General features: G+C 32.6%; 1 protein-coding gene across 1 annotated transcript; it reads right to left on the bottom strand.

Annotated features, from left to right (window-relative positions):
• Positions 1 to 1590: 1590 nt before the first annotated feature.
• Positions 1591 to 13799, bottom strand: LOC143238733 (RNA polymerase II subunit A C-terminal domain phosphatase-like). Its single transcript, XM_076479238.1, has 6 exons — positions 13556 to 13799; positions 12434 to 12517; positions 12019 to 12106; positions 9713 to 9838; positions 8905 to 9149; positions 1591 to 5165 (listed from the first exon to the last, which is right to left on the bottom strand). Exons 1-6 carry the CDS (start codon positions 13780 to 13782, stop codon positions 2525 to 2527), a joined length of 3411 nt encoding a protein of 1136 aa, XP_076335353.1. The 5' UTR covers positions 13783 to 13799; the 3' UTR covers positions 1591 to 2524.
• Positions 13800 to 14508: the final 709 nt, after the last annotated feature.

The following is a 14508-nucleotide window of genomic DNA, read 5'->3' as shown; positions in this document are numbered from 1 at the left end:
GTTTGTAGTTTTTGTGGCAAGTGCCTGTAACTGCCCACCAATGAGAAATACGCTGAAGTGCGAAAGTTGAACTGCGTCGAGATGCTTGTTGCGCAACCATCTGCCTAATTTTGAGTAAAAATTTTTCATATATTACGTTTTGAATTGCCTAAATTTTTAAACTATATAATATTAATACATCGAACTTAAAATTTAAATATCAAAGTTTCCATCGTATTTAGTATATTTTCTCATTATATATCAACCCTCACACTGAGTGAATATGCAGGTTTTGTACGATGTTTAGTAGTTCCATGGATTTTGCATTTGTTTAGCACTTATAGCATTTCTCAAGGTCATTTATTTGTAACATTTTTCAATAAATTAGGATCTTTATACAGTTTTGTTTTATTCTACCGTTACGCAAAGTTCACCATTACAAAAATTATTATAGGGGTCACGGTAATACCCTGGAGAGTCTCAGGGGGTAAGACGATGAAAAAGATTACGAACCACTGACCTAGATGCTTATATTCCTTCCGTTGGCATCAACCATATCTGGTTTTAAGTCGCTCTAGTGAGTTGTTATTCATGACCTTAAGCTACTTACTAGACAGAAAGTCAACAGCATCATATAACTGACTATTAGCTTCGTAATGCACCCACAGCTTAAACATGTTTTCTGTAATTCGATCAAATTCGAAGCTGACATGCTGGTTTTAAATACAGAAGGCCAACCCATGCCAAATAGTCTTAACCCTTAAACAACGGAAATGTTCAAGGCAGCATCATCAATTGATGATTGCCGCCGTTTAAGGGTTAACAAGCGATGTTGAATTCTGTATTTGAATTGCAAACTACAGTTATTCTGCATGCTTTTATCTTCACGCTTTCTCCGGTTTTTTTGTCCATACAGTACAACCAATAACGGATTAAAGGTTTTGCTACCCTTAGGTCCATTTGGAAGTATCTCGCTCGCAATCTGTGGACAGGACACATCTCAACCAAAAACATGTTTTAGGGTAGGAATCAAGAACAGCAACATCAGAGAGCCTACAGGGTGGGCCGAAGTCCCTACCCATCCATATGTTATTATGTTATATTCAGTTATGCATGTATTATAAATTTGTTTCGTCTTTTCAAAACATTTGGAACAATAACCCCTACTATGTTGAGGAAAATGTCTCACAGAACATAGCGTCGCATAATATTATGCAGCGAGAATGAGGGACAGCACACAGATACACTGGATACATAAGATATATGGATGGGTAGGGACTTACGGGCCACCCTGTACAGCGATAAAAATAGGAAGGTTGGAATGTTACTTTTATCAGTTTTATATTTGCTACATATGTCCATCACTTGAGAAGCTTAGGCCCATCGGTAAATATTTCACAGGGTTCATCTCAGAATAATTATACTGTTTCAGTTGTTATATGATAGCTGGTTTATATTAAAGGTATTATTTTCAGTTATTTTTAATAACATTTGTAACAAGACTAGCATTTATATGAAATGATCATGAATGTCTTAATTCTAAATTGTTGGTAACAAAAAGAGGGATAATCCTAAAAACAAAACCCAACTAAATAAATACTTGTTACTTCATTTTATACTAATGTGGTCTAATTATGTCTACTTTTATTTGTTATAGTAAAGTACAATGCTATAAAAATGGGATATTTACGTTCAGGTTACTTCAAGTATTGAAACCCAGTTTTTAACAATTACCTCATTTGCAGACAATTCCTTCTAAACATTGATTTAGTCTTTTATACAAATCATAACCTAAATGGCCCCCTCCAAGTCACACACACAACAAATGGTTCAATTACTTCATGAACAATGATACATGAAATGTTAAAAACTTCAACATTAAATAACTTGTATCCTTTTTTTGAGAATATAAAGGTTAAGGTTTGCGAGTAGTTACACTTGACCAGAAGAAAGGAAAAGCCGTGGATAAAAATTAGAAACACTTTATGATACAAAAGAAAACGTGAATGTGGTTCCATAAATTAAAAAGTGCAATGAATAATAGTCACCGAAAGAATCGAAACTGAAATATTTATAATCTACATTAGAGCTGTTCTGTAACTGTTCTGTTCTGAAATATTTATAATATACATTAAAGCTGTTCTGTAACTGTTTTGTTCTGAAATATTTATAATATACATTAAAGCTGTTCTGTAACTGTTCTGTTCTGAAATATTTATAATATACATTAAAGCTGTTCTGTAACTATTTTGTTCTGAAATATTTATAATATACATTAAAGCTGTTCTGTAACCCACATTTCAGAAGATTAATTCATCGTAGTTTATATACAGTAAGTGAAATATGATAGACAGTAAATAATGATAATTTGTGGGGTGGGAGATATGGTACAAAAAAGGGGGAGGGGCTTATGTTATATAAAACGAGAAATTTGACCTCAGTAAATTTTGAATTAACTCATTAAAAGGTGAACATTTTATATATATGTATAAATCAATGTTGTTGATATTACAAGTAGAAACTGTACACGAAGAGAGAAGAATGTTCAAGAGTTCAAAAACTCCCTCTCTACAGCTGCTGCCATCTCTTCATCTACTGATCCAATTGACTCGTTATACTCCTCACTGTCACTCTTGTCACTTTCGTATGATTCCATACGACGAAATTTTATTAACCTCTCATCGTCATCGCTATCAAATTCTTCATCCTCAAGAGCATCCTGGAAGTCCTGCTTCCACTTTCGTTTCTTCCATTTCCTCGGGCACTCTCCACCAGACAAGCTCTCTATACTGCTGGACTCTGAACTATCCTCTTTACACTTCTTTGGAATAACTTCCAAATCAGTGACATCACTTTCTTCTTCATCATCATCTCTTCCTTCTCCAGAATTCTCACTACAGGCATCTTCGACCTCTTGATCCATGTCTTTTAAATCTTGCTTGGAAAATGCCAGCAGAGGGCTATAACTTTCTGAGAATCTGCACGAGGCTGATGATTTCTCTGATGTAGAAAATACAAGTGCTGACTGCTGGGGAGAGAAAGAAAATAAATCATCAGACTGAAATATTCCCTCATCAGGAACATCTGGTCTAGAAGATAAAGGCAAAGAACTGTTTTGCTGTCGTACACGTTTTCCCGTGACAGGATCATAAACAGGGCAGTCTTCTAAGTCTGGATGAACTATTTTGGTTGCTTTGTTGAAGTACTGAGACTGAACGTCTAGAAAACGCATTTCATTCAAGGTGTTCTGAGAAATGGGATTTATTTTATAGTTTGAGTCCTTTGTCAAAGGGAACAACTTCTCATTAACCTTTTCCCACCTTTCATTACAACACCAGAGCCAAGTTGGAGTGACAATCTCAACTCCTTTCATTCTTTTGGCTCTGTTCACTTTGGCTGTCCCCAGCTTTGCTGCAATTACATGAGTAGTAGCCTTCTTTTTATCGACAGAGGCAGGTATTAGATCTTTAAAAACATTAGCCCCTAGAGACTTGGCAACAATCCAAGGTTTACTCTTTTCTGGAATCATGTTTGTTGGGATGACACCACTAAAAACAATGTTTACTCCTTTCAAAACTTTGCGTCTTACGTAGGGTATCACATACTTCAAGTCGGGAATATCTTGATGCCCTTGAGTCTTCATTTGATTGTAGATATCATAATAAGCTTTGTGAATGGTTTGAAGGATTTCTTCCAGGTATAATAAGTAGTCATCTTCATCCAGCACATCCATCACATCTTCATTTCCCTCTTCCTCCTTGCTGCTGCCTGAAGGTTTATTTTCAACTTTGGCAACATAAGCACCTATCTCATCCGAGCTACTGGTCACGCAACCTTCGCCAATGTCAGAATTATTCTGTACTTTGGAATTTTTGGCTGCAAGATTTCTTACCTTCACCTCAGGATACGTAACTGTTGATGAGCAAACCAAAGATTTAGCTTCACCTTTAGAGGGATGGCTAGAACTTTGGTTCTTTGATTGTCCATTACTTGTGGCTTGTTGCTTTTTTTCAAATTCTAACCTATCTTTGATGTCAGCTCCAGAAGATGTCATCAAAGAGACAATATCTTCATTATACTGTTCACTTCTGTTATTTTCTACTTGATTTTTACTGATGTCCACTGCATGTAAATTAGATTTTACTCTCTGGTATTTATGTTCACTCTCTCTCTCCTCTGCACCAAAACCTTCACTTACCAAAGTGTTTGCTTTACAGCCTTTATCTTTTTCTTGTACTTCAACTGAATTACTATTTGTACTACTGAAGTTATTATCATGTGTGACATCATCGTGGATGTTGGCATGTTTTTGAGTGACTACGTCAGAATCTTCAACTCGATCTTCCATTGTGCTACCAATAACTTCAATGTTCTTATATTTCATGGTAGCTTTATCTTCAACCTTGGAATTACAGTTTCCAGAAAATCGAGGATTTTTGGTAGTTTGTGTTCTGATAATTTTTCCAACTTCAGTTTCAGAATTCTCAACTTTACTAGATTCTTTGACAGACTTCTGTGTTTCTGTAGTTTCTAGTTCTTCAGAATTCTCAACTTTACTAGATTCTTTGACAGACTTCTGTGTTTCTGTAGTTTCTAGTTCTTCAGAATTCTCAACTTTACTAGATTCTTTGACAGACTTCTGTGTTTCTAGTTCTTCAGAATTCTCAACTTTACTAGATTCTTTAACAGACTTCTGTGTTTCTGTAGTTTCTAGTTCTTCAGAATTCTCAACTTTACTAGATTCTTTGACAGACTTCTGTGTTTCTGTAGTTTCTAGTTCTTCAGAATTCTCAACTTTACTAGATTCTTTGACAGATTTCTGTGTTTCTGTAGTTTCTAGTTCTTCAGAATTCTCAACATTATTAGATTCTTTGACAGACTTCTGTGTTTCTGTTCTGACAGTTTCTAGTTCTTCAATTTCAGACATTTTTTCTCTGTTGGTCTCTGTATTAGATTTTAATTCATCATTCTTATTGGGAGACAACTCATCACCAGTGAGAGGTTCAAGTGGCCGAGGAAATGTGAAACTTTCTCCCGTTTTCCCGAGGCCAGGAGGAGCATTAATATCTCCAGTGTTCTTGAAAAAATGGTATGGTTTCACCTGCACCATGTTAGGTGCAAAGTTCCACACATCTTCTCGGTCATCAATGATACACACCATAGAGTCTCCACAGGGAAAAAGTGCCCTGAAATTAAACAATAAACATAAGCCTAAAAATACTCTTTGTCACTTAGTACCACACAGAAAAATGGCCTGAAAAGAAATTAGCTTAAACCTTATGTATTAATGACATACGATATTGAGCCCATTACATATTTTAGACCTGCAAGAATGACCCCTGAAAATCAATAAAATACTAACCTGCACATTTTCTAAGCCTAATATTAGAGATAATAATCATGCTAAACTACAGATGTTTTTTTTTAATGCAAAACATTCTAGTACTGAAGGGAAGTCTGCCTGGGTAGCTACAGGTGATAAAAAAATAGTTTTAAAACACTATTTTTATGTGATCTGATGTAAAATCAACTGTAAGGAACAAACCAAGAAGAAAGTTAAAAATATGATAAATCAGTTAAGTGTGTTTTTTATCACTAATATTCTACCTACTGGTTTCACTGCTTCACTGGCTTTTGGAATTTACAATGATACAGTATGTTGACTTTATATAACATTAAGTTAGCAACAGGGAAGAGTGTCTGAGAAAAATTAAACCACTTCTTCTCATCTAATATCGATGAGAGAGAATACTGGTTAATTCACTGAGGTTCAAGTATACCTGGAAACAAAAACATCACAATGTTATATGAAATTCATTTGGTACCAATGGTGGGCTTTCCTATGCATCATAAAGTCAGGAATTCATACCTAAACAGCCATCAACTCTCAAACCATTATGTTAACAAAGACATTTTTGTTCATGAAACCTCTATGTAGGTTACTGGTAGAATTTGTTGAACTTGGTACTTTAACTTTTAGTTTGGATTAAATTCTACAATATCTGAAAGCAAACAATTACCAGGTTTTTATAACTTGTACTTTACTCTACATTAATCATTAAATACATTTCATTACAGTTATACTTTGGAGATTATTTCAAAGTCCAACAAAATGCAACTGAGTAATTTTAATATAGAAACAGATGTTCTTATAACAGATAATCACTGGGTGATTAGTGGAATTAGGTAATCGAATAATCACTGGGTTCATTAATCATTTACAGTTAATAAATTATTCTTGCATGAGAATTGGATAGTCCAATTAATTAAGAACAGTAATAATTGAAAACACTAATTTTGATAAGCTGATTATTGTCCTAAGTCACAACACTAATCCATTAAGCTACACGACCTTGAATTAACAATAAATATAACAATTTATAATCGCAATGTTTCGATCACTTGAATAAACGAAATAATCAAAAACAGAATTAATCAAAAATACTAATATTAGTTGTTGATTATTCATGACATTAATAAATTATATCATAATTTCAATTTATCCTTTATGTTAAATTATAATCGACCAACATAACTAATGCTCACATGTAATCACTAACAGATTTCACAGCCCTACTTCTTATTAGTTTCACATTTTTACTGGATAACATTTTGGTTTAGAATTCTGAAAAACCAACTGTTAGCAGTGGTATATGGTGTGAAACTTCCATCTTGAAATAGTTTACCTGAATTTTTTTGAATATTGGAACTCACTCTTTACTTATAGCATGAATTCTGTGGACACATTCAAGTGAATTCTGATGAAAAATGAGTTGACAGTCCTTATAAGGTGTATTCAAATCTTGATAAAAAAAAAATCAACTTTTTGTGAATGCAATTATCTGACATGAATAAAGAACTGTGACGATAAACAGTCAGGCACTTAGGTACTGCAGTCCAATGCACACATTTACAAGTGTTAATGATGCAAACTGTAAAACAATTGTAAAATTTTTCCTCCTCCTGGTTTTAACTTTGACATTTTCCTGTGACCTGGGAAGAACAGTTTTTCTTTAGGTTCAAATTTCAGTTTTAAATGTGTGATATGAAACCATCTTGTTGTACAATTCACAAAATCTTATAAATTAATTCAGAAACATTAACTTCTTCCTTGTAGTAGTACAACATAATCTGTCACTTTTAGATGACTTTGACTGATTTGTTGGGTTCTTTGATGGATGATGATGACCTATGGTTATCTAGAAAAACTGATGCTGTCAAAATTTTATTGTGAAAGATATGTTGAATTTTTTCACATGATTTTGGACAACATTTACTGTCAAGTAATACAGCCACTGTCTGCAGGGTCATACCAAAGGTTGTATGCCTGTATTTATATTTCACACAGGGTACCACTAATAATCTGTATGATCCTGTTTGTAAATGTTTTCTGTCCATATAACAAAATACATTTTATTACACCTAAATGAGCTTTTGTCTGATGTCTGTTTGTTTTTTAATTTTGCACAAAGCTACACCAGGGCTATCTGTGCTAGCCGTCCCTAATTTAGCAGTGTAAGACTCTTGGGCTTTTCTTTTACCAATGAATAATGGGATTAACTATCACATTATAATGTCCCCACAGCTGAAAGGGCAAGCAATGGGGATACAAATCCATGACCCTCCTCAGATTATGAGTCAAGTGCCTTAACCACCTGGCCATGCCGGGCCCTGGTCTGATGTCAAGAAGTTAATTTTTCAAGCAAGTTTCATCTCATGTTTTAAAGCAAAACAATTTAACATTAGAATGTCATTAACAAAATGGACATTTAATTTCCAAATACCATCAAACCTGGCAAAGAAGCTGTGAATGAGATTGTCTGTACTAACTTAGAGGTCACAGTCAAGTACTCAAAAGTTTTCAAGTTTGTAAACTTATTCCCTTAAACCAGTTTTCAATTTCATCCCTCGTATTAAGGGAATAATTATTGTAATACAGGGCAAAGTTCACTATGGTAAATTTTCGTTTATTTACTTCACTAAAAGCAGGACAGTATTGGTTGTGTTAAAAATGACCCAAGTGATTTGAAATTGGAGAGATTAATGACAGTAATGTCAGTCTGATGTTGGTGAAACTTAACTTTGAAAAGAAATTACTTCATTCCTTATCTATTGGAGGTAACATTTTCCTCACCTAACAAGTGATGAATTTTATAGAATTTAGTATCTTTTTCTTGGTCAATATACAATTAATATTTATAAACAACAAGTTAGACCTCAATTTCGTTTGGGTGTGCAACTGTGAATCTCTAATTCAGACAGTAGTTTCTGCTGCAAATAGCAATAACACATGCAAGCTTCTCCAAGACCTCAACACAAGTACAATGGGCAGTGAAAATACATCTCTCACTTCCTCATACAACCTAAGGTTTGAGAGATTTCTCATACATTTATTAAGAATATGAAACCTGAAATATAAATAACAGAAATATGGTAACAATAACAAATGAGAATTTTCATAGTTTCAAATTATTTCAAACACTATAACATGTCAGTATTATTGCAAAAATGTTACACTAAAAAAATTAATAATATGGTGTCAAAATGCTTTTCAAGTGAGAAAACATCCTACTTTTGATACCAAAATTCATTGAGCAAAATCAATATATACATATCAACTGTCTTAAAACATACTGAATTTTTCTCTATTCTGTGGTTCAACCAGTTAAGGTTACAGTAAACTTACATGATAAAAATATTCACAAGTCAAAGAAACGTTTGTAAGCATTCAACTAAAATAAAACTGATCTTCTGGGTTGTGAACTTGGGGTTCTCTGTTAGTTTGAGATCTTTCAAAGGTTACTTATGTTTGTTTGTGGATAATATATTTACAATAAAAACCTACTTTATTGTGCTTTAACTAACTTTAAGCTGAAAAGAATGAGAAAAAACACTTAAAGTTACAAAAATGATACTATTGCCTACTTCAGGTTTCCTGTTTTGGATGATGGATTGAAGCACTCATCTCGGGACAAAATCCTGTGTGAGAATAGATTTCCTCCTGGATCAATTAGCTGGGCTATCATGTGTGCATATGCACGGGCTCCAAATGTGCAAATGTGGAGTTCATAAATCAATGACATCTTCTTTAGAAAGTTTCTGGTGCCTGGCCTTAAACGGGTATGGTACCATGGAGATCGTGGTCCATAGAGTTGGAAGTGGTACACATCCTTTGGAAGAAATATTGGTATTATTAAATTATTATTTTTTAAGCCACTTGTAATATTCAATAAATCTTTTTTCCCTTCATTATAACATTTGAACTAAGGAGTTTACTTTGTTACTAACTAGTTTTACAACTGTCAGCAGCATCAAACTGTCGTCTAGAACTTCTACAGAAGATGAAATATTGAAAACTAATGTTGTTCACATGTTTAAGAAACTTCATAATAAAACAAAATATACATTTCAATATGTGTAAAAATATCTCATTTAATAAGATGATAAACTTAAAACTCAGAAATTTTTATTACCTTACTTTTCACTTCCAAAACTGGAACAAAACTTTCTAACAGTGATTTGTTTGAAGCAAAATTGACAAAAATCAGTCACTCTTAAAGTGATTTTATTAAACCCTTTTCTTTACTTCAATACCAGATGTCAAGTGTTATGACAAATTGTCTTGTAGAAAATATTAACTATTCACATTATACATCATTACGTAATAATTCTGACACAGAATAAATAAAACCAATTCTAATTCACAGGTTTTAATTTTTCTCACAAATTTTACCTTCATATTGTTTGGTACATTATCATTTGTTGTATGAATTAATGTTTGGTCCAAGTCTACCAAAAGTGCCAGCTTTCTTGACTTAAGATATCTGTCTTCATCTGCTTGACCCAACTTCTGTGCTTGCTACAAATAAAGACAAAACGCTGAATCTGAAAACAGATGTTCAGCCAAAGCTGCTTAAAATTACAAAAATAAAATAAAAAAGCTGTATCACCTTATAATATTCAAATATTCTACAGAAGCTTAAACAACGCACTTGTTAAATATCATACCATGTCTAAAACATTCAAACAATTAATAAAACAATAATCATACATTTAAATATCCAATTCTAAACTTTAAAGGAAAACTTTACAAGTAATCACAAAGCTACATTACATGTTTTCCTATACTTTTGTACATTACTAGTACTTCATAATAATACAATATGGTAATCTCATGTATCAAATTAATACAATATGGTAATCTCACGTATCAAATTAATACAATATGGTAATCTCACGTATCAAATTAATACAATATGGTAATCTCACGTATCAAATTAATACAATATGGTAATCTCACGTATCAAATTAATACAATATGGTAATCTCACGTATCAAATTAATACAATATGGTAATCTCACGTATCAAATTAATACCTATTTACAATCTAACATGACTTCTGTTTTTTGTTACTTTTACTGAAATGTTTGTCATTTAAAGTTTCAAAATTATCTAACCATTTTTCTGATCAAATCACCAAGTTATCTTAATCTTCTACCTGAAAACTTCAGAGATAGATACAGTGAATTAGAAAAAATATTCATATAAACTTCCATGCTTTAAAGTATTTAATATAAACACACTAGAACAACTAAGTTTGAAGAACATGACAGACTCCAGTTAAGACAATCCTATATTTCTAACAGGGTGATTGGCTTGTGGTAATGGTTGTTGTTTGCAGTAGGAAAGGCTAGCACTTTCAAAGTTTAAAATAGAAAATGATAATTTTCTGAAAAATAAAGGGTAAGTGTAATTTGTTTTGGTTTTTTTAAATCAAAAATGGGTGTGCTGAGGCAGCGTAGAAGGACAAGACGATCTGGTGTCAATGTTTTATTTTAAATCAGAGTATAATTAAAAGTACTCAATATTATCAAATTTCACTAAATTCCAGACTAGTTTATAAAATCAGAATGACTTATATTGTCAATGATAAAGTTATAACCAATAAACTGTTATTGGTAGGAGAGAGCATTCTGAGTACCACATTAAATTTAGGAACAAACATGTAGCTTTAAAAAAGAGAATTTCTAGCTCTTCTTTCAGTATATTCTGCTTTATATAATTAGCAATATAAACTTTGATGGGCCATTTATAAATTTCTAATTTCTTTTTCGCTATTCTGAAGTGAAACTGTCAGTAATACATGTGAACGTGGTACATTGTATCTCTGTAAGTTAGCTGTGCTTAATCCAGAACATCATGGGTGGGTATATTGCTAGTGCATTGATAATATTATATAGTAAGTAGTAGTTAGAAGTTCTTGTGATTACCACTTGGTGTGGATTCCTGTACATGGTAAGAGGACCTCCCAGAGAAGGTTCTGTTCTTTCAGTTTACCTCCTCTGGGATCTAAACATCCACCCACTTGTTTGCTGTGCATGGTGACCTGTGAAGGGGAGGAGGGGATCCTGGTGGTTGAGGGGACCAACCCTAACACACCATTTTAGTCTTGAATTCCCGTAGATTGGTAACCTTGGGGTGGTTCCCCCAGGGTCAAATGGCTGGTCCAGTTGGGTTAAAGTTCAACCAAGTACCAGTGTTGAACATTCTTAACGAGTGTTGTGGATATTGTGTCTGATGCTGGTGTTTGGATATAGTACTCATGAAACCCTGGCATTGCTGCAATTTCCTTCTTTGGCATTTGTATGGCATCCCCTCATAGGGCTCCATGGTGAGTGGGGTCAGTGGGCACCAAAATATTTTTTCTTTTTTCATGAATCCTCCAATTAAAAATGAAAATAAAATAACAATGTTTGCAATAAACTTATCACTTATAAATCTAAAGTTTAAAGTACTCTTGAAAGAACTCTTCCCTTTTCTCTCTTCCTTCATATTCATTGTGAGTTTGTGCTGACAAACTGAAAATGAATAAACATGCATGCATGTATATACGTATGGCATAATAAAAACTTCCTAATTCTATACTTCTAATTTTTCAACTCTTATCTTCCACTTATAACGTTTTTAGGCTGTTATGATTGGGTTCAATCACTGCTGTTTTGTATGAAAAAATCCTCAAATTTTTAAATATAACGTACCTCCTGATTTACTCTCAATTCAGGAACAGTATGAACCATGCTCACTGAGGTGGAGGCTACAACCTGTGCTAAACTGTCTCTACTTAGTCTGAAAAAAATGTAATTTTAGTAACACAAATATAACAGAAACCAACCACTTTCATAACTATATAAGAATTGTGTACCAGAATGCCACTAACATAAAAGAAACGTTTAAAACTTGACATAGCTTCTACTTGTTTTGTTATTACACTGTTTAATTTGCAACTGTCTCGAATTTAGGAAACACAATCAGAACACATTATATGTAACATGGTAACAACATAAACAGAACTTTTAATAAAGATTTATTATAACATTCACAAATAGCTATTATGGCACAATATTTATAATACATAAGTGGTCTTGTAGTACAAAATTGTTAAGTAACACTCACTGCCTTAAGTCGGTTCCACATTCTGCACATAGGTCTTTGATGATTGTAGCATGGGAACAGTCCTGGTATCTGAGGACTGTGCATCTAAATATTGTAAAAATAACAGTATGTATAACACAGAAACTGTCAAGTTTCCTAAGTCTAAAGTCAGTGCGACTAAACAGTGCTACACTTAACACAAGAAAAGTACAGGTAACAAAAGTGTAACAACCAAAATAACGTTCAAATTTAAACTGAAACAATTAAAAAATACGGTAGAGCATAAATAATATGTGGAACAGCCAACTTGCTTACTATAATTATCTGATCATATAAATAAATAACACAAACTATTCTACCTTTCTTTATAGTTCCATTATTTATAACACTACTAAATAAATTTAATGAAACAGAGAAATATAACGATGTTTAACTCTGTCAAAATAAAATTCTTAAAGTATAAAAAGCAGCATATGAATTAATAGACTTTTTAACAAAACATAATATACATATTAGTTAAATCTCATTTGAAAAGTGTAGTACAGCCCCCTGCAAAGTCTCTCAGGTTGAACAAAAACATTAATCTGTATTTTTTATAACTTCATTTAAGTCAGTTCAATAAATAACATTTATATCCCTACAAATGTCTTCCAGGTTGAACAAATACAATTATCCTCATGAAGTTTTTATTTTGATTTTCATTTGCATTAGTAAAGTTTTCTGATATATTAATTACTATACACTTCCTTTAAAAACAATGAAATCAATCTTCACCGGTTCCAGTTTATTTTATTTTTAGAGCACTAAAAAGCAGCAGCAAATTATACCACTTGATATTCAAGTAATTTATTTAAGTATAAACACAATTAATCTACATTCAAAATAAAATACCCAGAATTATGTCTGTCGTAAAAATCTAAATATTATCTTATGTGAGAAAACAGTTACATTTTTTCTTAACTATAAATAAAAATACATCTACCAGAACATAGAAATATTTCACAATTACCTCTTCAAACTCTCGTACTAGTTTTCGATAACTTTCTAAAATTAAAACCAAAAATACATAAAACTTAAAAGTGCACAAATTTTCCGGTAAAGTATAACGCATGAGCAGTAAAACAAAACAATTACGTCACTTACCCCGGATATAGCTTGCTACCTTCACCAACAGTTAGGGATACTGCAATCCCTTCAACAGAAGATTTGAATTTTTCTTCTGAAGTGGCTTCTTCTTTTAATTCATTATCAGTCGAAAACAAGAAAAGTACTCTTCCTTGAGTTAGTCGACTTCCTGGTTGAATTTTCCAATGGCGTAAAATTGCTGATTTTTGCCAAGTGAATATTAGCTCCTTTCCCACAGAAGCCATTTTCCTAGAGGGCGCGTCACAATTTTAAAGAGGACGCTAAAGTATGACGAAAATTAAGTTTAGAGAAAATATATTTATTTTATATTAAATTCAGAAACATTAATATAATTATTCAAAATTTTTAAATAATATATTTTTATATGGCTTACATATTTGTTTTACCAATAAAAACGTATTACTTCGGAGGCAATACTTAAAATATATTATTACATTTTTATATGCTTTTCTTCTTTCTAAAGTTAACTTGTACTGGTGCACAGTTCACTCTAAACAAATACATTAAAAATTTTTATCATTGTTCTCGCACAAAGAATAAACTTGACTATAACAAGAAATATCCGTCAAAGAGCAAGTATTTTTAATTCAAAAATATTATCTGATTTAAAGGACAGACATATTCATTGCAGTATAGCCTACGACAACGTACAGACCGTAATAAATCATGAACGTGCGTCTTTTCTTGTAGCAAAGCCACATTGGGCTATCTGCTGAGTCTACAGAGGGAATGAACCATGAAATTCTATGTCACTATTTTATAATTAAAATTAAATAAATCAGGCCTAATATACTTATATTTATTATGTATTTTGCTATTATTCATTTTCGGATTATCTTTACTTACGAACGCTGTATTTAATATTGACGAGAATAGCTGGACACGTGAACAATAGTACGGTACGGTGGATAATATTTTCCATGAAAACACTCATCCTCCAAATTTGTATG

This window comes from Tachypleus tridentatus, chromosome 13, assembly GCF_004210375.1.
Source record: "Tachypleus tridentatus isolate NWPU-2018 chromosome 13, ASM421037v1, whole genome shotgun sequence".
NCBI classification, from domain to species: Eukaryota; Metazoa; Arthropoda; class Merostomata; order Xiphosura; family Limulidae; genus Tachypleus; species Tachypleus tridentatus.
This window is presented reverse-complemented; position numbering and strand designations above follow the sequence as displayed.